The sequence below is a fragment of the Juglans regia genome, chromosome 1 (genome assembly GCF_001411555.2).
Source record: "Juglans regia cultivar Chandler chromosome 1, Walnut 2.0, whole genome shotgun sequence".
NCBI classification, from domain to species: domain Eukaryota; kingdom Viridiplantae; phylum Streptophyta; class Magnoliopsida; order Fagales; family Juglandaceae; genus Juglans; species Juglans regia.
Genome location: NC_049901.1, coordinates 4,567,664 through 4,590,225, shown reverse-complemented (window position 1 = coordinate 4,590,225; position 22,562 = coordinate 4,567,664). Strand labels below are relative to the sequence as shown.

The following is a 22,562-nucleotide window of genomic DNA, read 5'->3' as shown; positions in this document are numbered from 1 at the left end:
GGTCCACGAATGCGGTTATAGCTGCTGCTACTTACAGAAAAAACACGGAGGAAAGAAAGGGGGAACTTGTTAGTAATTATTGAGGATATCTCATAGTCCTAGGATTAGGAAGAACAAAGCCAAACCATGACAAGCTCTTACCTCCCTTCGTTCACACGTGTGAGAACCCTTGGTATCGCCGTTATGCGCGTCCCAAAAGATCTTACCCTGCGCTCGATTGTATGGAAAGGGAACTTCAAATCGAAGAGCGCCACTTGTCAATCAGGAGCGCCTCTTGGAATCACTGGGTTCACCATCGGTAGGAGTACTGGATTCGATAACCTGAAGATCTTTAATTCCCTCCACTAAAAGCACTCTCTGTAAGTTGTAACCGGCTCTTTGTTTCCCGAATCGATAGCCGAAAAGACCCCGTTGATTGATCTCGATTCGATTGTCGTCGGGAAGGATCCTGCTAAGGTTAGGGTTTGGAGGTTAGACACCAGAAGAGAGGAAATGGGAAGGGGAAAAGTGCAGATGAAACGAATCGAGGACAAGACGAGCCGGCAAGTGACGTTCTCGAAGCGGAAGGGTGGGCTGATGAAGAAGGCTCGCGAACTCGCCGTGCTCTGCGACGTGGAGGTCGCGCTGATGATATTCTCCGACCGAGGGAGGCTCTACGAGTTCTCTAGTGCTGAGAGGTTGGTGTTTCTTGAACTTTCACATACACTCCCTTTCAAACGAAACGACTTCCTAATCTTTGAGCTCATACTCGCTTTCAAATCAGTTGTCTCTGTGCTCTGTTCTTGCTTTCCGGTTCCATAAATATCTTTGCTTGCTTCGAGATTCGGATGCGTATAAAATATCTTAGCACCCAAGATATTCTTTTTCTCCAAGTCCTCACACGTGTTCCGTGCTAGTTGCATAACCAAACCCTAGTTACTCTGGAAGATGTCGATTGGCCTAATCGCTCGATCCACTCGATTGCCCTGTTTGTTGTTGTTTCATTAAAATAACAATATATTGTTAAGCCCTGCTACCGTGTGACACGCACACCGAAGCCTTTTCAATCTCAGTATAAATATATATGTTTACTCCATTCCCTTCGGAAATATCTAGGCCTGCCTTTATTGTCATGCAGCCTACTGGCTGCCATGGTGTCGTAGTCTCGTAGATGGATCAGCGTGAAGTCGTATGCTATATGCCTGGAACTGTTTGTGCTTGATTGGAGACTACGTCAATTTTTTGGGAAAACGTGTCCGTCTCTTGTCGTGAACATGCTGGAGTGCCTAGTACTGTGGTTGGAATACAATTGTTGTACATGGTTTAGTGTAATTTATGTGGCTATGCCAATCAGCATGTAATTTGTGGATTTATTATGTAGCCATCCTACTGTCCTTGGCCTTGCCTTGTTGACACAAACTCTGTTAAACTTTTGTATGCTAAAATTATTACTTGGATGCCATTTCTCCCTTTTGGGGCTTATAATTTGCTTTTCAATGAAATGACTATTTCATAATTGTAAATTTGGGGGTCAATATTCTAATGGCATTTCTTTTCTCATGAGGATGGAGTAGAGGGTATAATTATAAAATTCGAATTATCAAATGCGTTTATAATTTATCAATGAATAAAAATTTATAACTCCAGATAGATTGAAATTCTAATAATATATAAGGCTTTAAGCTCAAAATTTACAGAGTTCGTGAGTCTGTCGCAAATAGTCCAAATTATTGCTAAAGAAGTGTAATTCATCCGTATGTATTTTCCTTTTTCCGTACATCGGTTGTCAGCTGTCAGCCTGTAAAGGTTGTTCCTGTCGTGGAGGAGTTGTCTTTTTCCCTAGACACATGATGCAAGTTAGAACTTAGACGTATCTCTCCACTCACCAGAAGAGTGCATTGCCTTTTAGGTTTTAAGCCCGGGCTTTTTATTGGTAACTAAGTAGGCTTTGTCATTTTTTAACTCGGCCTAAATTTTGCTAAATCTTGGGATGTGTGACAAAAAACTAAGGCCCTCTATGGCAGTTCTCTATAAAAATAAGGCTTTTGTCACCATAAATGAGAATTTATAACTTCTTACATGAATGTCAATTAGTTTTTTTGCGCATTATTATTATTTTTTCGCAAGAATATATAATTTTTTATGAGTAATATAAAACCTCATTGAAATTAGTAAATAGGTGTAGTCTACACATGAAGTATATAAACAACAAACATCTAAATTACAAGTTAGGAGCTATAAAGCGATACATGAGAATCATGAAAGCTGGCTCCATTAAAAATATTGGCTAGAAACCTAAAGAAATAAAGTATAGAAGAATAAACTTCTACTCATCAGGAGAACGTTCTCCATCTTTAAAGTTTCGACCGTTCCTTTCATCCAAAGACACCACATAATATATGGAATCATTTTCCATAGATTTGTAATATGGGGATTGCCCCAAATCCTTTGCCAACAAGCGAACAAATCTACGACTCTCTTAGGCATCACCCATGCAATTCCAATCCTGTTAAAAATCTCCACTCATAACATTTTTGCCACCTCATAGTGAAGTAAAACATGATCTACTGACTCACCATTCTTTTTACACATGACACCAATCCATCATGACGAGTCCACGCTTTCTCAAATTGTCCATAGTCAATATTTTCGCAAGAATTGTTGTCCAATAAAAGAAAGCAATTTTTAGGCGGCACCTTACTTTTATAGTGATTGAAGATATATTCTAGTGATCAAAGCATATGATTGTTTTGAGTTTTTTATGAAATGATTTTGTTTTTTGTTTTTTCTTAACTTACATAAGAGGAAGATACCCCAATTTTAGGTTTCATATTTAGGGACTTTTAAGAATTCAAGGAGAGAGAAAACCCCTGGGGGTTGGCTTTAGTGGTAAAGGCATTGGGCTTGTGGGTATGCTCTCTCCCTAGGTCTAAGGTTTAAATCCCTTTAGGTGCAAACAATCTGTAGGAGCCATTGAATTGAGAGATTTTTTTTCTTGAATTACCCGAGATACACTTATGGAAAACTCATTGTCGAGAGCCTGTGCACCACCGGGATTAGTCGAGACATTATTCCCGTGCCAATAAAAAAAATGTGTTAAAGTTGGGAGATATGAAAAAATTTATAGTCCTGTTCAAATCAATCAAGATATAGTGTGGAAGATTGAGAATAGAAAGATCCCATGTTAATTGAACTTTGAACCTAATGATCATGAATGGTTGAGATCAAGTGGATGCAGTGATTGATAGGTTGTTCATGACTCAAATAATGAGTTGTAATGGTACTAATGCCAATTCTAGTTAGTAGAGTTAAACTTTAGCCATGACATCTATAATGGAATGACTTGACAAAGATGCTCGAATTTCAGATAGAGAGATTGTAGCATCTCAGATTAAGTATAGGAGGTTTGTGAATGTAATTCCACATTGCTTGAAAATGAGAAATTCTTACAATTTTTTATGATTCTATAAGGCTTCAGTTGTAACATAGACTAGTTATTTTGTGGCATTACCCCAAATGTGGCTTAGGCTTTCTTGTAGTCGTGACATGGAGCCACACAAAATGTGTTAGAGTTGACATATTCACCCAAATCGAGAGAGTTCTTTCTATGTCGTCAAGCAGCTCGACCAGAACTGTACCAAGTCCAATATTGGATGGCACCCCTTTCGCTCCCTCCCCCGGAGGATAAAGTCTAGGTGGCAAGTGCATATAGACCTCTTCATGTAGATGGCAATTTTGCTATGTGCGTTAAACTCACTAGATATTTCAATTGTCCTCTTTACCAAGAGTATGTGGTTAGAAAATAACTCTTTCAGGATCCTTGAAGAACTAGGAGATTTTATATGATTGGTAAACAAAATTTTATTGATCATAAGAATAGACAAAAGTCCAAGTGTACGGGACATATACAAGAGCATTGCCTATGCGTGCTAGTTTAGTATACAAAAAATCCATGAAAATTCATACTATTAAAATAAATTGCTACCAACCAATAAAGTAAGTATTGAAAAAGAAATTTCTAAACTCATTCATTAACCACTTATGATCTTCAAAGCTTTTTTCGTTCTTCTTCCTCCAAATACACTTATCATTGGTATATTAAGACCATATTCCATATTGCTGCAGTATGAGAATTGCCCTTGAGGCCTTTCCAAAAGGCTAGGAGATCAATCATCCTTCTCGATATCACCCAAGCTTGTCCCACCTGAGCAAAGAATCCATTTCACAAGGTCATTGAAATCTCACAATGAAGTAGTAGATGATTAATTGACTTTCAACTCTTTGTGAATATACAACACCAATCAATCACAATGATTCGGCCTTTGCTTAAGTTGTCTATTGTGAGAATCTTTTTCAAGTAAGCCCTCTATACAAAGAAGATTGCCTTTAGAGGTGTCTTACGTGTATTCTTGGCTTGGTAAAAGAGCAAATGGTGAATTTTCCTCTCTTAAAGTGGCACTAAGAAATCTTGTCTTCAATTCTCCCTCATACGAGTAGAGTACACTAGACTAAAAAGCTCAGAAAAAGCATCAACTTTCCAAAGTTGGGCATTTCTAATGACTATGCTTTTTATTGGGGAGTACCACTGGATAGAACTAAGAGGTCTGCAACTGACAATTCTTTCATTCTTGCTATACCATGAAATTCTAATTAAGTTTAGTTGCGTGCCATGTTGTGACACCCTATATCATGCCAAGATTTTATTTTGGATCCACCATTCACCTCAGAGCGGGGTTTTCTAAAATATTATCACAGCCTCTTCTTATGTGCTTTTAAAGCCTCATGGTAACCTCAAAGTGGTTCTAACTACTACACAATTAAGTTTTAGAAGAACAAAAGTTTTCTAGCTATTTTAGTATAGATAATGACAATTCATCATTATGAGGACTTTCTTATGAAAGAAAGCCACACTCAAGAGAGACTTGTTATGCTAGATGTTTTTTCATGAAAGGGAACACCCGTTAATGGACGAAATGAATGTTATAGAGTTCTAACCTCAGAGAATAAGCAGAGAATTAATGATCATGTAGTTGGGTTCTTTGAACAACTACTTACCGAGAGCAAGAGGGTTGGCGACCGAAGCCTGATGGGCTAGCTTTCAACTCTATTGGGTCTATGGATGGTATTCGTTTGGAGAGGCCGTTTGAGGAGATTGAGGTTTTCGAAGTGGTGAAGAAGATGGCCAAAGACAAGACTTCGGGTCCTGACGGGTTTTCTATAGGTTTTTTTCAAACATGTTGGGAGGTATTAAAGGATGATCTCATGAAGGTGTTCTAGGAGTTTCATTCGGTTAGACAATTCGAGAAAAGCTTAAACGCCACCTTTCTTGCTTTGATTCTAAAGAGGGTTGGGGCTGAGGAGATCAGGGAGTTCCGACCCATTAGCCTAGTAAATGAGGTTTACAAGATCCTCTCTAAGGTACTTGCGAATCGCCTTAGTGAGGTAGTGAGAAAGATAATCTCAAAGCCTCAAAATGCTTTTGTAAAGGATAGACAGATTTTAGATGCGGTCCTTATCGCAAATAAATATCTAGACAGTAGACTGAAAGCTGGCAATACTGGGATTATATGCAAACTAGACATGGAGAAAACGTATGACCATTTTAATTGGAAATTTTTACTTGACCTCCTAAGGAGGTGTGGTTTTGGGGAAAGATGGAGATCTTGGATCGGTTGGTGTATATCTACGGCAAAATTTTTAGTTCTAATAAATAGAAGTCCAACAGGTTTTTTTAACAACACACAAGGTCTTAGACAAGGAGATATGCTGTCACCATTACTGTTTGTTATTGTAATGGAGGCTTTGAGCAGAATGACCTCAGCCCTAGTTGCAAATAGGCGTGTGAATGGTTATTCGATAGGATCCCTGGGTGGGAGACTTATTAATATTTCGCATTTATTGTTTGCAGATGATACTCTTATTTTCTGGGAGGCAGATAATAATCAAATTCGTATATTAAAGGCCATCCTTCTTTGTTTTGAAGCAGTTTCAAGGTTGAAAGTGAACTTGGATAAATTAGAGATGGTGCCTATTGGAGGTGTGCAGCGTCTAAGACAATTGGCTAATACTCTGGGGTGTAAGATTGCTTCATTCCCTATGACATACCTTACTCTTCCATTGGGGGCCGCCTCGAGAGCGGCTTCTATATGGGATACAGTGATTGAGAAAGTAGAGCATCGATTAGCAGGTTGGAAAAGATTGTATCTGTTAAAAGACGGTAGGATTACCCTAATAAAGACTACGTTATCTAACTTACCGACCTATTTTTTGTCCTTGTTCCCTATCCCAGCAAGCATGGCGGTTCGCATTGAGAAACTTCAACGAGATTTCCTGTGGGGAGGATTGGGTGAAGAGTTTAAATTTCACCTAGTCAGGTGGGAGAAAGTATGCAGACCTATCTCTTCTGGTGGCTTGAGTATTAGAAATTTGAGAATCTTTAATCGGGCGCTACTTGAGAAATGATTGTGGAAATACCATAAAGAACCTGATGCTTTATGAAAACTGGTGATTGAGAGTAAATATGAAGAATTATGGGGGGGATGGTGTACCAATGAAGTGAGTAGGGCATATGGTATGGGTTTGTGGAAACATATTAGAAGAGGATGAGGGGTTTTTCCAGGCACACAAGATTTTGTCTTGGAGATGGGACTATGATCAAATTTTGTTATGATACTTGGAGTGGTAATGGTGCTTTAAAGGATCTATTTCCTGTCCTTTTTAGGGTAGCAAGTGACAATGATGTCTATGTGGCAGAAGTTATGGTGATAGTGGGGGAACAAATCCAATGGAACATTAATTTTAGCCGGGCGGCACATGATTAGGAAGTGGACAGTTTTGCAACTCTTTTTAGCTTCTTGTATTCACTCAAATGCAGTAACCATCAAGCTGATTTATTGTGGTGGACACCTATGGGAAAATGTTTATTCTCGGTTCGCTCGTATTATAAATCTCTGTCACAAGAACCTCCAACTCAGTTCCCTTGGAAAAGGATTTGGAGACATAAGGTGCCTCTCAAATCAACATTTTTTGTGTGGACTGCTTCTTTGGGTAAGATCCTCACAACGGATAATTTGAGAAGACAATGGGTGATTATCGCATATTGGTGCTGCATGTGCAGGAACGAGGGTGAATCAGTGGACCATCTTCTACTACTTTGTGATATAGCTCGAGGGATTTGGAATGAAATATTTAGAAGACTAGGCTTGGGGCGGGTTATTTCCGAGTCTGTATTGGAGATGTTGGCTAGTTGGACAGATCTAAGAGGTAACCAACAGATTAAGGCTGTATGGAAGATGTTGCCTATTTGTGTCATATAGTGTTTATGGCAGGAGCGCAATGAACGGACGTTTGAGGACAAAGAAAGATCAATGGAGGAACTAATTGCTTTCTTTTTTAGAACTCATTGTATTTGGACCATTGTCGTTAACTTTAATGGCCAAGATTTCCATAATTTCCTTGTTTCTAATGCTCCTACTTAGCTAGGACATTCTTTGTACTGAACATGGCTTTTGCCTATTCTTTTATTAATATACTTACACTTATAAAAAAAAAAAAAAGAGTTCTAACCTCAAACCTCCACTTCTAGGAAGGGATCCACCAAATTTTGTCCTCACCATTTGCTCTTAATCTCAAGAGCAGAGTAGATTATAGAATGGAGAGACCACTTCCACTTCCCAATCACGCACTAATCTAATAAAGACTATATTAAATTATCAGGTATCAATGGAAAATGGTAAATATGCTAGACTCCACCATTCCAATCTCATCAAACAAATAGGGTAGCACATAGCCCGGTCATGCCCACTATGAACAAAATATCACATGTCCATAAAATCGAACTTAATACCATCCATTATAATTTATACAAGATGGTCATCTTCTACTCTCGATTTACCTCAAAACATCTCATTGTTGCCTCTTACTTTTGCAAAACCACGATGAGGCATTGATCAAAACAATCTCTAGAGGATCAAGATATTGTATCAAGCAAGGCAATGTTGGGCTTGGATGAGATGAGGACTCGATGAGTGGGAGGCAGTGAATAACTACTATTAGGTATAGGAAATGGAAAGCTATTAAGACTACTTTTAGCTACAACCCCTTATAGTGTAAATAAGCTAACCAACAACTGATTGTCAAACACCTTAATAACTAGCTAGTGATGTTCCCCTTGCGGGTGAACTACCAATAGCAATTGAAACTACTTATGCCCCGTTTCGTTCTCCCCTAAAAACGAAAGCAATGTAGTTACTTGTCTAAAAGCTAGAAGTCGAAGGGTGATGAGACCAACTAACCAACTAAGATAGCTGCCCTAAATGAATTAGTTATGGAACGAGTGGATATCCCATTCCTACTTGATATAGACAAATGTCATTTCTTATAACAATCTGATACAATATGAGCTAGAGAGGGAGCCAACTTTTCCTTTTAGCAAATGATGATATATTAATAATATGTAAAGTCACAAATGATAAAGGAGAGAGGGCCCCAAATACCACCTCAATTTAGCTATTACAAAGCAAGAAAATGTATATATATATATATATATAGTTTGGGAAATGGCAACAACAACGTTGACCCAGTCTCATGTTCTTACCTTGATACAAGAGGTGATCATAACAAGGCCAAATTTTAAGCAAATCCAATCGTGGATTGCTATAAACAGCACTTTGTAAACCCTTAGGAGTTGACTTAAGTGGTAAAAGCCTTAATCTTGGTGGTATGTTCTCTCGAAGATCTAAGGTTTGAATTTCATTGGGTGCAAACAATCTCTAGGGTCCATCATGCCGAGGAATTTTTTCCTTGAAGTACCTAAAGTGCACTTGCAAAAAACGTCCTTATCGAGAGCCTGTGCACCTTCAAATTAGTCGAGATGTTATTTTCGGACACTCGATGCCAATAAAAAATAAATAAATAGTACTTTGTAATAAATTGTCTCAAAGCAACTATAAAGTATTAAAATAGTCTAAGGAGGCCAAATTGAGGAAGATCGGTGTGTATTGAGTAAGTATATATGATGAATGAGACCACCTTGCTTAAGAGAGAGAAGTTCGTACTCTTTATAATAATTCAGGGCTATAATTTTATGATGGACAAACCCTTTTAAGAGTATGGGCTAATGTGTTATTTGGGTCTCCCTTAAGTTGTTACAAATGAGATCAGATGATACAGAGCCAATCAAAATAAAAAAATTTGGGATGACTTGAATTGTGCCGCCTCTGATAGAATTGCTCGATGAGGACGTCGGATTTGAATGTAATGGCTCCAATAGCATCATCTGTTGTTTCCATAATAGAGACCAACATTGCCACTATGTAGTCCGTCAAATTAGTGGTTATACGAGGGCTAATGGTATATATTGTGGCGGAGGAAAGGCTTGAGAAAGAGACTTTAAACGATTTGAAAATGTGTTAAACTTTTATATCCTCACTATCTAATTTAATTCGGTTGAGTTGCAATTATTTTGTGAGAAGCCTAATATTACTACCGAATTCAAACATACAATATGAGGGTGGGAGCCTATTGAGCCAACTTGTTACAAAGTAGAAAAACAGATCAAGAAATTGAGCCGACGAATTGGTCCAATTCAATATATAGCTTCTTGGCCATAAGATCAAGAAAAGGGCCACTCGAAGGCCGTTACTGAAGTAGTCAGTTGGGCTATTTAGATCCCCCCATAGTAAGAAGGTCCGTATTGATATTGATAAGGGAGCCTGAATTAAAGCCAGCTCTAAACAAAAGTGAATGGGAATGGATTAGCATTTCTCTTTGCGTAATCCATTCTATACCACGTGTACGTACCTCGTTGATGGGAAGGGATTAGCATTTACGTAATTTATTTATATTTTAACTTTGTTTATAAAGTAAGAGCAACCTTGTGACCTTGAAAGTACCACGTATGCATATATACATACGTGTATATCTACTTGAAGATACATAAGAAGGTGCCAATTCTTATTTGACGATAGCTATTCATTTGCAGTTTAAGAGCTATAAATTATATATCAAAGAATTCTTAAATTAGCCAATGACTTTTAGTCGACTATGTATCACTTTCCTATGTAGACAAAACTAGATGTTGGGATAAGTTGAGTTGTGATTAGTAGTATTTTATGGATTCTATTGATATGAGTTTATCTTTTTTAGGTTGAGATGTATAAAGTAAATTGAGATAAGTTTAACTTTTTTTATGAGAAGTTGAAAAAGTAATGGGTCTTATCAATGATTGGTTTGAGATGAATTGTGTTTGGTTGTTGATTCTACTATATATGTATGTATGTGTATATATATATTTGTGTGTATGTATATGTGTGTGTATATGTATATGTATACAAGTTATACCTACCCAATAGGAAGAATCATAATAGTGGCGAATAATCTGCAAATTACTTTATCTTATAGAAATCCTAAATGTATTTAATTGTTAATAGAAGAATTTCAAATCTTAAAATATGATAAATTCTGGTCCTCAATCGGGTCAAATAGGCCGGAATCTGTCCTAAAATATTAAAAATGGGATATTAAGGGGTATGTATAGCCTAGTGGTCAGGCGCCTCACTTGGGGAAGGGAGGGCACTGATTCGAGTCTTTAAAAGTGTTTTTTCAATAAAATTGATTTTTTACTATCAAATGTAAACTCTAATTAGGTATTTCTCATGTATACTCCTTGTATACTTGGGCTTTGACAATTATTATGAATAAAATACTTAGATTACCGATTAAAAAAATATTAAAAATGGGGTATTGAATGAGGTTGTGCTTTTAAAACTCGTAGTGTTTAGCAAAATAACAATAATAATAATAAAAACGTGTCTAGTGGTCCAAGTAGATAAGATATTTCTGAACAAAATGAAAACTTCCGCATTAAATCGATCTTAACTTCAGCAGCAGCTAGATTAAGATAGAGGAAGATAGTAAGGAATTACCTGGTTTAGCTTCCTATCTATAATAAATCTCATGTGAAACTAGAGTCAAATCATCTAAGTTATTGTTTCCAAAGAATGAGCATGCTGTAGTGTTATGCTTAGGGCTCTAATACAGATGCGTGCAATTTTCATATTGCATTACGAATGTATTAACCTTTTCTTCTGGTGGCAGGTCTCTAGAGTTGAGTTAACTTCATTTAAACTTGGTCATCTTGCTAAAAGGACTGCATGATCGAAAATGGAAATTTGTCTACCAACTAAGAGGGATTGTTCCTTCTTTTATTGTGTTTGTATATGGACAAATGGAAATCATTGTCCGAAGCAGTAGATACTATCTAAAAATAAGGTTTGAGATTTAATTGTTTTATTTTCTAAACTTTTATAATTACATTTCTTAGAAGTTCCCCAACATTATGAACCCTAATATTGTTATTATTAAAGCTCATTTAAGATCTTGATTTAAACAAAAAGAAAAAAAAATAACATTTTCTTTGTCTATGAAGACAAAGAATACTAAGGAACTCCAACTAATTTGAATTGATACTTGACATTCCTGAAACTACTGTAAAAAGCACTTGCTTGAAGTTCGACACTATGTAAAAACTGAATTGTTATTATTAAAATGCGCGAGCTCCTAAGATTATGACTATCAAGCTGCAAGGAACAAGTCCACTTGAAAAGAGAAATAGAAAACCCTTATATCTGAGTTAATGATTCTAGAACTACTGCTCGCAGTAATTGCATTAATAATTGCATTAATTTAGGCGGATAGTTAACTTGAATGGTTTTTGGTTAGCATGATGCTACTTTAGAAGCACTAATCAAACCAAAGTCAAAGATTCTTCTTTTAGTTTTTTTTTATACATGGGGAGGGGAGATTCGATCATTGATTCTCTTAGTGAGAAACTAAGGTGTTACCAATTGATCTAAAGGATCTTGGCGAATCTTCTTTTAGTTTTTTTTTATACATGGGGAGGGGAGATTCGATCATTAGTTCTCTTAGTGAGAAACTAAGGTGTTACCAATTGATCTAAAGGATCTTGGCGAATCTTCTTTTAGTTGGACTTAATCCAAATACATAAAAATGACTACTTAGGAGTTCATCATATTGTTAGTAGCATCCCCCTATGACACACTTTTTAAGGAGTTTGCACTTGACATTGTCTTAGTTGTACTCTAAAGTGAGTCCTAATTTAAGAACTATTATTGAAAACAACAGCTGCAATTAAAAGTCAAAGTTCTTAAAAAAACCTAGCCATGATGCACAAGCAGAGTACATATTTTGAAGTATTTGTTGAGTCATTTTGGTTTTGAGTAATGATACACACACTACACCCTTCACAATACTTTTTGCAACACATGATGTAAAATGAGGTTATTTTTATAAAGTGGTGTTACTTTTATAAGGTATTTTGGGTATTTTGGGTCAACTCCATTGGTATACTATCATGCAGTTTTCTTTTTCTTTTTTTATTTTTAAAAAATCTTCTGAATTGTTGGTGAACGTAGTTCCTTTCTATTCTCATTTATTTGTTTTAAGACCAAGGTTTTTCCATGTATTTTTGTCCAAAAGATTGCCTAAGATAATGATTTTGAAGGAAATCACACTATACTTGAGCTATCACTTTTTTTGCAATATGCATTCCAAATACGAGCTTGCAATATGCATTCATCAGTAGTTTAGTGTGCACATTACAACTTTACATAGTTTAGGATGAAGATTACCAAAGAAATGGTACAAATGGTAGTTTGGAGAGGTGAAGTGTGGTTTCTGATTATGTGTTTTCTTTTTTTAGGATTGTCCCAAATAGTTTTTTAGAGTCAACAAACTAGGCCAATCTAAATAAAACTTACTAACCCCAAGGGGTTGGCCCAAGTGGTGAAGGCCTTGGTCTTGGGGTATCACTCCCTTCAAGGTCCAAGGTTCAACACCTCATGGGTGCAAACAATCTTTTGGAGCCACAACTCCTGGTGAAAAGCCAGCGATTTAACCAGTTCCGTATAAGGAAACTTTCAAGAATGTGGTGCACGAGACCAAAATTTACTCTGCAGGGGTGGGTCCGAAGGGCCCTGCCTTGGAGAGGTTCCCCGACATAAAACAAAATAAAATAAATAAAACTTATCCTATAAGAACATGGGGAGCATTGTATCATGAGTTGAAACTATTAGGTGCATGTGTAACTTACCACTGCAAAGTTAAAAAAGAAAAACAGAGCTTATTCCCTTTTAAAACTTTAGGCAGAGCATTGTATCGTGAGTTGAAACCAGTCATGTGTAACTTACCACTGCAAAGTTAAAAAAGAAAAACAGAGCTTATTCCTTTTAAAACTTTAGGCATACACCTTGTATATGTTTCATTTAACCTATTTGGGACAATCCTAAAAAAAGAAAACACATAATCAGAAACCACACTTTACCTCTCCAAACTACCATTTCTTTGGTAATCTTCATCCTAAACTATGTAAAGCAAACTAGGCCAATCTAATGTTCATTAGATGCCTTTTGCCTTTTGCTTAAAAAAGAATCAAGGGAGATGACCTTCCTTTTCTTTTTTCAATTTTCTGTCTGGCATCAGCTCAATTTTCTGTCTGGCATCAGCTCCTGCTTCACTTCTTCCTAACATTGTCGAACCCATTTTTATAAAAGGCAAGGCCTAATTTTGAAACCTATACAAAAAGTAACCCAAGAAAGTAGTAAGATTTTAGTAGGTACTTCCCTTTCAATTGGAGATGAAAGGGACGCTTTTAATGAATTCATTGTTCTTGGCTATGAAATAGTGGCCTACCCTGTTTCAATCAAAGGAATTAGGTTGAGTAGATCGATTTGAACCGAAAGATAAAACATGAAATGGTCTCCACTCTTCAGCTTTGTACGAGTTGTGAAAGGGATTTAATCTAGCAATGCAAAGTTCAAAAGAACTGCCTCGTATCAGAATTCAGAAGTCCTTGGCTTGTAAAAAAAGCAATTATCTTCAAGCCTACTCTGCTTCGTTCTGGTGCCATTTAAGGAAAGCCGTTTCGTAGTCTAAAAGCAATTATCAAGCGGGCAGGAATTGACTGCTGATGCCCTCGTGTTACCCAAGTTAACCATATCTCAGCACAAGGACAGCCCATTCTACAATGGCCACTTACGTGTTTGTATCCATTGTTATCTGCAAGTTTTGTTGCTACAGCTTGGGTTCAATGCCCTACGAACTCATTGGCAAAAAACATTCAGATGAGTCCTATTTTTCTTTGAAAGAAATTATTGGTTTAATATGTCTGTCTGAATTTTTTTTTTTTTTTTTATAAAATATATCTGCTGTATTATATTAAGCTGTGTAAACTTTTATGTGTAAGATTTCTATATAGACCTAGCACTTCTCTTTTCCAAATAACACATAATATGACCCCGCTTTGCATAATTATATTTATTGCTTTATTTGAGTTTTTTGTTTTATTGAAGTTTGATTGATATGAGAAGCAATAACATTAGCAATTATATTTTCCTTGTGCTGCAGTATTGGAAAAATCCTGGAGCGGTATAGGATACATGTAGAAGAAGAAATTGCTGTCCGCCAGAGTGCTGAGAAAGGAAAGGTTAGTCATAATTTTCCAGCTCCATCAGTATTTTGACAGAAGAACAGATAGTAGCCATAATCTACTCCATGTTTTTAAGGGTTTCCAATTTCGGCCAAGAAAAGTAGAATTTCAGCCTTTGACTTCGTGCAACAGCTACTATTTCATATGTAAACCCATGGAAATCCTGAATTAGCAACTCAATTGATCCTTTTTTCGATCACAAATTGTGTTAAATTGAGATTCTGATGATGGAAGAACACTGACGCTTTGCAAGAATGATGTATCCGGTAAGTTTGGTGTCAGTTACAAACAGATCAGAGGCTGTTTGATCTTAATATCAAACAAATGCCACAGCAGTGACGATTATTTCCGCAGATTTTTTTTCTCGATAGTTTTAAGTCACCTGCAGTTTCTTTGCTATTTAATTGGGGTCATGAAGAAAAGAAACGAGGTCACTGAAACTTGATCCTTTCCCCAAGCAGGGTTAGCATAGATTCTACACTAACAAGATTCTAAATCAATGTTATCATGTTTATTTTCCTGAAAGACTGATTGTAATGCCTGAGTGGAGGACAGCGCTCTGGATAGAACCTAATAGATTGGGAGGAGGAAAAGAAACACGGCCTTTTCAATACTAAAAGGAAGATGATAATGACAATTTCTCGTTCCGAAGCCTAAAAAAATAGATTGCTAATCTATCTCTCTTACTGGTATAAAATTTGTCTCTTACGTTTTGCTTATCATTCAGAGGTATGATGCTGGCTTCCCAGCTCAACTGATGGACACTGGCCCGCAACAAATGATACAAAGGTAGCATCTTTATGGTCCTTACACATGTGCTGCAATTGGCACAGTGGAAATAAATAACTCATGTAACAGGGAAAACTGCAGATTCATCTTTTACATGGTTCATAGGTAAAATCTTGGAGATCAGTTTCCCCTTTTACATGATATTTTCCAGACCTATATGATCCGTTGTTAATATGTACAAACTATAGCTCCTTATTAACATAGCATCTTTGGGGCCCCAGTAAATTTGCCTCAATGAACCAGCTAATTTGCATTTATTTTTGTGCTTTTGGAAGGTACCTTGAAGAGCAAAACATCGAAGAGAAGAACATGATAGAACTTACACAGCTCGAGAAAGAACTGGATATGATATTGAGGCAAACAAGATTCAAAAAGGTTAATTCTTACAAGCTGCCTGCTTCTCTTCTTTTTTGAGGTTCAAATATCGAAGTTTAGTTAAAGCCGTGATGGGTGATTAGTTGTAGCCCTGAGGTGTTATTCAATCAGTAGTCAAAACTCATGAAAGCAAAGCAGATAGAAATTAGATTTGTTCTAAGATTGTGTTCTCATATGCAGAAGTAGATAATAGACAATTTGATCTGATCTTCAAGAGTCTTTGAGCATGTCATAGATAATCATGGAATCTTGGTTTGGAAGTGCATAAACGGTTCCTAAATGGAGAATAATGAAAAACTTGTCAAAATATGGGACTGATAGCAGTGAAATATTCCTTAGAGAATTAAATAAGAATCAAGGAATTAAAACACTCTAAGCATCATACTACATCATGGCTGAAGAATTGTGTGACCTCTACATTCATTTTTTGATTGGTGAGAATGGCCAGTGTATATATTAGGAGTTTGGGCACTGATGGTGTTCTCAAAATAGCTCACTACTATTCATTATTTTATTATTACTTTTCACCTACTTTTCATTACTATTCACTACTATTCAATATTACATCGTTACTTTTTCACTACTATTCACAGAATACCTGAGAATACCTTACTACTCAAACGCAACCTAGTATGCATATCAAACACATTTCTTCACAGCTTGTCAGACCATACTGAAGTTGTGGCGTGTGGTCTTCTGGTGCAGTTATTTTACTTTTGCTAAACTCTGGAAGTGAAAAATAATAAAGGAAAAGAGCAGAGAGCCAAGAGTCCTGCAGACACTGCTTATGCCATCTGCTTTGATACTCTTGAAACTGCAGAGCAATTTTCCCGTGTGATCCCATTAACTAACTGATATAACTTTCTTGCGAATGGCCTTTAGATCTAATGGCATATCCTTCCTATAAACAAGGTTGGGCTTTAAAAACACTAATCATTTTCTATGCATAAAGAAGGGGAAAAAAGGGAGAAGGAAAAGAAGAAAATCTTCATGGTTTTTTGTGAACATTTTCGTACTCATACCAATGTCTTCTGCAACTCTATGGATAAACGGTTCCCATGGGTTTTCCACTTATTCACACTTCCGCTCTAGAGATTTGCTTCACTTATTCACACTTCCGCTTTAGAAGCAGCCACTGCTTACTATTTCCTGAACTTCTATGCCGCTTTTAACTCATTTTTTGAGGCCCATAGCCAGAATCCTAGCACATAAGTGACATCTCATCTCCGTGGTAACTTTCTGTATATGGCAATATCTTCTGAAAACAATGAATGCATTGCAAGCCCTCTTGAAGTTGAGTGAAATAACTGAATTAGATACCCACCCTCATATTACTCAGAATTTATATCCACTATGTCACTCCATGCCATAGCTGCAGAATAATTGTGTTGTTGCCAGTGTAGATGACCTGGGATTCTATTTTAGCTTTTAAATCCTAGTTAGCAAAATATCATTCCGCCCAAGAAGTTTTTGTGTGCTTTGATAATTTGTTCTCAACACTTTTTAACTTTTTTTGGTACACAATAATTAGACGCCCTAACTAATGGGATACAATATGATTTATGGAGAAAAACAGAATATGTTCAGTTCTTGAGGTTTTTTTTATCATCCGTCGATGCTAAAGAATATTTGCCCTTTTCACATATTTTAGAGAAATTTATTGAGGTTCTTTAATATCCTATCAAAGGAACCTGAGAATATTTGCCCTTTCCACATATTTACCTTTCTTTACAAGCTAGCTATGTGTATGATAAAAAGTGTGGATTAATAATGTCGAATGTTAAACCATCCAATGTTGACCTCCAATCATGCTGCTCCGTAAGGAGGTTCTCATAGAAAAGGCAAATGTGCTCCTTAATGTGATCCTTCGAGTGCTCAATGGATTGAACGACCTTTTGAGGAGAATGAAGTTCTTTATGTTGTTATAGGTATGGTCAAAGATAAGACTCTTGGCCTGGATGGTTTTACTATGGCGTTCTTCTAGGATCGTTGGGACATCGTGAGGGAGGATGTTATAAAGGTGTTTCATGAACTATACGTGTTTGATTAGTTTGAAAAGAGTATAAATGCAACTGTATTTATTCCGAAGAGGGTGCAAGTTGTTGATGTGAAGGATTTTCGCCCCATTAGTCTTGTTAATGGGGTTTATAAAATGATCTCTAAAGTTCTGGCCAACCGTTTAAGCAAAATATTATGCTGTTTTGTGATGTGAATCTTAAGGTAAATCTAGGTAAGTCCGAGATAGTACCGGTGGGTCACGTGAGAAATATGAGAAGTTTGGCAAGTATTTTGGATTGTCAGGTTTCCTCTTCGTCGATAAAATACCTTGGGCTTCCTTTGGGGGCTACGTTTAAGTCCAACACGGTTTGGAATGGGGTGTTGGAGAAGGTAGAGAGAAGGTTAGCGGGTTGGAAGAGATTGTATTTGTCAAAAGGGGGAAAATCATTCTCATTAAAAGTATTTTGTCTTTTCCTACATATTTTCTATCTATGTTTTCCATTCCAATTGGTGTGGCAAATCGGTTGGAGAAGTCATTTTGAGACTTTTTGTGGGGAGGCATTGAGGAGGAAGTCAAGTTTCATTTGGTTAGTTGGGATAAGATTATACTCCTTTGTTGTGTGGTGGATTGGGAGTTCGAAAGTTGAGTATCTTTAACAAAACCCTCATTGGAAAGTAGTTATGGAGGTATCATCAAGATTGTGAATAATTGTAGAGGGTTGTGATTGATTCTAAATACAGGAGTTCCGGGGGGGATGGAGTTCTAATGAGGTAAGAGGTACTTACGATGTGGGGGTGTGGAAAAATATAAGGAGTGGCTAAGATGCTTTCACAAAACAAGTTAATTTTGTGGTTGGTGATGGTTCCATAATTGGTTTTTGGCATGATCCATGTAGTGATGGTAGGGTTCTTATTTCAGTGGGCTTCAGCTGTTGTCTTTATTGGAAGTAGTATCTATGATTTTCTTGTTTCTTTTTCTAGTTCTTGACTTGTAACTAGGTTTGGTATTTGTATACTTGCTGTGTATTTGGCTTTGCCTTGTTACTTTTCTCAATAAAATTTTGTTATTCCTAAAAAAAAAACAGAGTGTGTGTGGCTAATGCTTCCTGTTGAATGTTAAACAGACACAGCTAATGATGGAAGGCTTAAAAGCGCTCCAGGAAGAGGTATGCCCTTCTGACTCTTTGTTGATTGTTGATGTGAAGGTCAATGCATTTTACAAGTAAATGGGGGTCCCAAATAAGAACAAAATTTCACATAGTTTTCATGGTTTATTTAAGAGAAGGTTCCAAACCCCTTCAGAAAACATCGCTAGAAACCTATAATTGGGATTCAAGTCAAGATTGAAGGGATGTATCTCAACTATTGTTTCAGCCCAACTTGAAAGTGTTATTAATTTAGTTGATCTATAAATGGTTTTTTAGGCTTGTCTTTTCTGGTGCTTCTGAGTAGTATGCAATTTGAATAAGGTTGTGTGATCTAGTTCACTTAAGAAGCTTCGAAAGGTTTTATCCTTGTATAATTATGTTATCTAATTGTAGTAGCCATGCAAATAGAGTTTGAATCAAACTCTGATCTAATTGTAGTATTCTATTTACTGCCGGGTGCTGCACCTGATATTCCCCGATAGGTTCTATTATCCGACAATGACTCCAAAAACATTGTGAAGGACAATAAAAAATGGAGCAGCTTTATCCACCATTACAATAGTCTAGGACCATACATAGATAAAAGACAGAGAGAACCCCCTCTCACATCTTACACGTACGTACACATATATTCTGTATTAGAAGAGGAAGTGGGATATAACTAAGGAGTTGACCCAAGTGGTGAAGACCTTGGTCTTGGAGTATCACTCTCTTCAAGGTCCAAGGTCCAAGGTTCAATATCTCATGAATGAAAATAATCTTTGAGGCCACACCTTCGGGTGAAAAACCAATGATTTAACCAGTTTCGTATAGGGAAACTTTTAAGAGTGCGGTGCACGGGATCAGGGTTTACTCTGCAAAGATAGGTCCTTCGCAGTTTCGTATAGGGAAACTTTCAAGAGTGCGGTGCATGAGATCAAAGTTTACTCTGCAAAGATAGGTCAGAAGGACCCTGCCTTGGAGAGGTTTTTCAACATAAAATAAAAATAAAAATAAAAGAGGAAGTGGGATATGGTTGGAAGGGAAATTGAATGTGGTAAAGATCAGATCTTCCGTCATTCTCATGGCAACAGGTTTGATTCAGTGGTGGAAGTAATTTGGGCGCTAGTGACGGAGATGCTAGTGGGGAACAGGTAGCATCTATATATTCCAGCCCCAACAAAAGTTAACAAGGCACTTTTCAAATATTCCCGACCCCACCCAAAAAAAAGACCCAGCCCAAGGGTCTGTATATTCCATCCCCAAAAACTCCAACTCTGATCAAAATCCTGGATTTTCACACGAAATGTTGACATTGATTAGAGTTGACTAGAAGAACCACCAATAAAGAGTTCATGGCAAACATGGTGGCAGGATCAATAATAGTGGAGCAGTCTCAGTCAAAGCAGCATCCAAAGACTTTTCGCATTAAAATTTACATATAGTACTGAACCTAATGATCTGGAAGCAAGTTTGGAGGACATACGACTTCTCACACTTATCATAACGGTGTGTTTAAGTGGGTTACTGATTTTGTTGGGGATTTTGAATATGATAGCAGCTTCCTACTAAGTTCAAATTGTTGCAAAAAACTCAACTCTTCCAAGATATGGTCCGCCTATTCTTTGGAGTTGGTAAAACTATAGAAAATTGCCCTATAAAATCGTAAAGGTGGAGTTTCAAAACATCTCAATGACCTTACTCATGGTGAAGTAGCTTAACAAAGGAAATTTGATGGGTTGGTCAATCGTTATGTTCATTGAAGCCTGAGAGAGAGCACAACTTTGGCCTCGAAAACCCTTGCATTTTATGAAGCTAAAGTCGGAAGGTCCCATGTCCTTGAGAGGGATGCTCTAATGAAAGCGAGACACTTATGAAGCTGAGGTCGGAAGGTCTCGTTTTGACACTCAAAACATTCTCAAATATTCTCAAAACTTCTGGGTGCGGTGCATAGGACTGGGGTTTACTTTGCAGGAGTGGGTCCGAGGGTCCCATGTCCTTGAGAGGGATGCTCTAATGAAAGCGAGACACTTATGAAGCTGAGGTCGGAAGGTCTCGTTTGACACTCAAAACATTCTCAAATATTCTCAAAACTTCTGAGGGTGCGGTGCACGGGACTGGGATTTATTTTGTAGGAGTGGGTCCGAGGCCCCCTGCCTTGGAGAGGTTCCCCGACAAAAAAATATATATATATATATATTCTCAAAACTTCTAATTATCTCTTTTGGTACACAGATATGAGATTAATAATACACACAACATTTTTTTTATCTCATTTTACAATTTTTTTAAATTTAGTGCATTTACGTAGAATTTGTAATTCAAATCAAAGAAACTTTAGTATTTATAATGAAATGACACTAATATCAAGTACCATGCATTCGATCACTAAATTCTACGTAAAATACCATGTAGCTTGTCCTTAACTCAAATCTTTTGAGAAAAGTGTAGATCTTAGTGAACATAACATTTAATAACTTGAATATATTTGCTTGTGTTGATATATTGTAGCAATCATTGTCTGTACAAATTAAGCCTATGGTGTACCGATACATATATAAATTTCTCAAGGCACAGAGTACTCTGCATCATGCTGCTGAAACAAATATCACCATGATGTCATGTGATGAGCATAAAACCAGCAAATAATGCCATCTTATTCACAGATGAGAACACTTTAGACCCCAATAGAAAACTTGAAGATGCAAATATACAAGTATATAGGCATCAAATAAAGGGTAGAAGTATTCCCACACAGCACGTTGTAATTCACTGTGAAATCATGAAATAATCTTTTTTCTAACTTCCAACTGCTATGATGAACAGCAACAGAATCTGAGAAGAGAGAAGACTCAAGTGGAGGAGGAGGTAAGAGTAATAAAAGGAAAGAAAATATGATCAGAGAGTACTTTACTTATTTATTTTAATCTGGCTGATGAGCATCGTGTTCTTCCTTGTGTCATGGCCTTCAGATGGCAGCAATGAGGAGTGATCAGAACGCCAACGATCACCACCAAAGCCATGCTCTGGAACAGGAGTCCAACCCCCATGCCAATGACTACACCCCTCAACTCCAGGAGGCCATGCTCCATCTGTTTTAACCTAACAAAACAACACCCTGCCCTGCTGCTGGTGGACGCAAAGCATAAAAAGAAAAGTGTCGCTGCTTTGTACAACTAAAATGTTTTCTTGGGACTGTCCAGTCCTGCCTAGTTCTATGTATCTGCATAGCCTCGTCGATCGATGCACCTTAACAACTCGTACTCCCGGATTATTATATACAATATCAGAAGTGCTTTTTATTGTATAATTATTATAGAGAACTGCGTGTTCACTTTGGCGGACCCTTAGATGTGTATGTCTCCACTCTCCTGAAAAGTGTTGGCATATCCACCGATCTGCTCCTATCTTTGGGTTCTTATTGGACCGCTGTCCTTCTCTTAGCATGTAATATCATATGTAACAGTCCATGTAGAATAATATTAATACAATTTGTAATATTAATACAATTTGTAATATTATATAACTTAACTATGTTCAGTACTAGTGGTTGGTTATGGATGAAAAATTAGGAATAAATTGTGCTTACTATTTATTATTTTATTATTACTTTTTACTTACTTTTTACTATTATTTATTATTATTCAATATTCTATCATTACTTTTTCACTATTATTCACAAAATATTTAAGATTACCTCACTACTCAAATACAACCTAGAGCATTAGCATGGCTAGCTTCATCAAAGCTATTTTCAAAAATTGATGAAGAGTACATATTTTTCACAA

The 22,562-nt window shown here is 36.9% G+C and overlaps 1 protein-coding gene across 1 annotated transcript; it reads left to right on the top strand.

The window, feature by feature from the left end:
• The first annotated feature begins 204 nt into the window (after window positions 1-204).
• On the top strand, window positions 205-22,309 carry LOC109005638 (truncated transcription factor CAULIFLOWER A-like). The gene is made up of 7 exons (XM_035694173.1): window positions 205-677; window positions 14,404-14,482; window positions 15,213-15,274; window positions 15,550-15,649; window positions 18,772-18,813; window positions 21,601-21,642; window positions 21,747-22,309. The coding sequence occupies exons 1-7, from the start codon at window positions 493-495 to the stop codon at window positions 21,873-21,875; spliced, it is 639 nt and encodes a 212-aa protein (XP_035550066.1). The 5' UTR covers window positions 205-492; the 3' UTR covers window positions 21,876-22,309.
• Window positions 22,310-22,562: the final 253 nt, after the last annotated feature.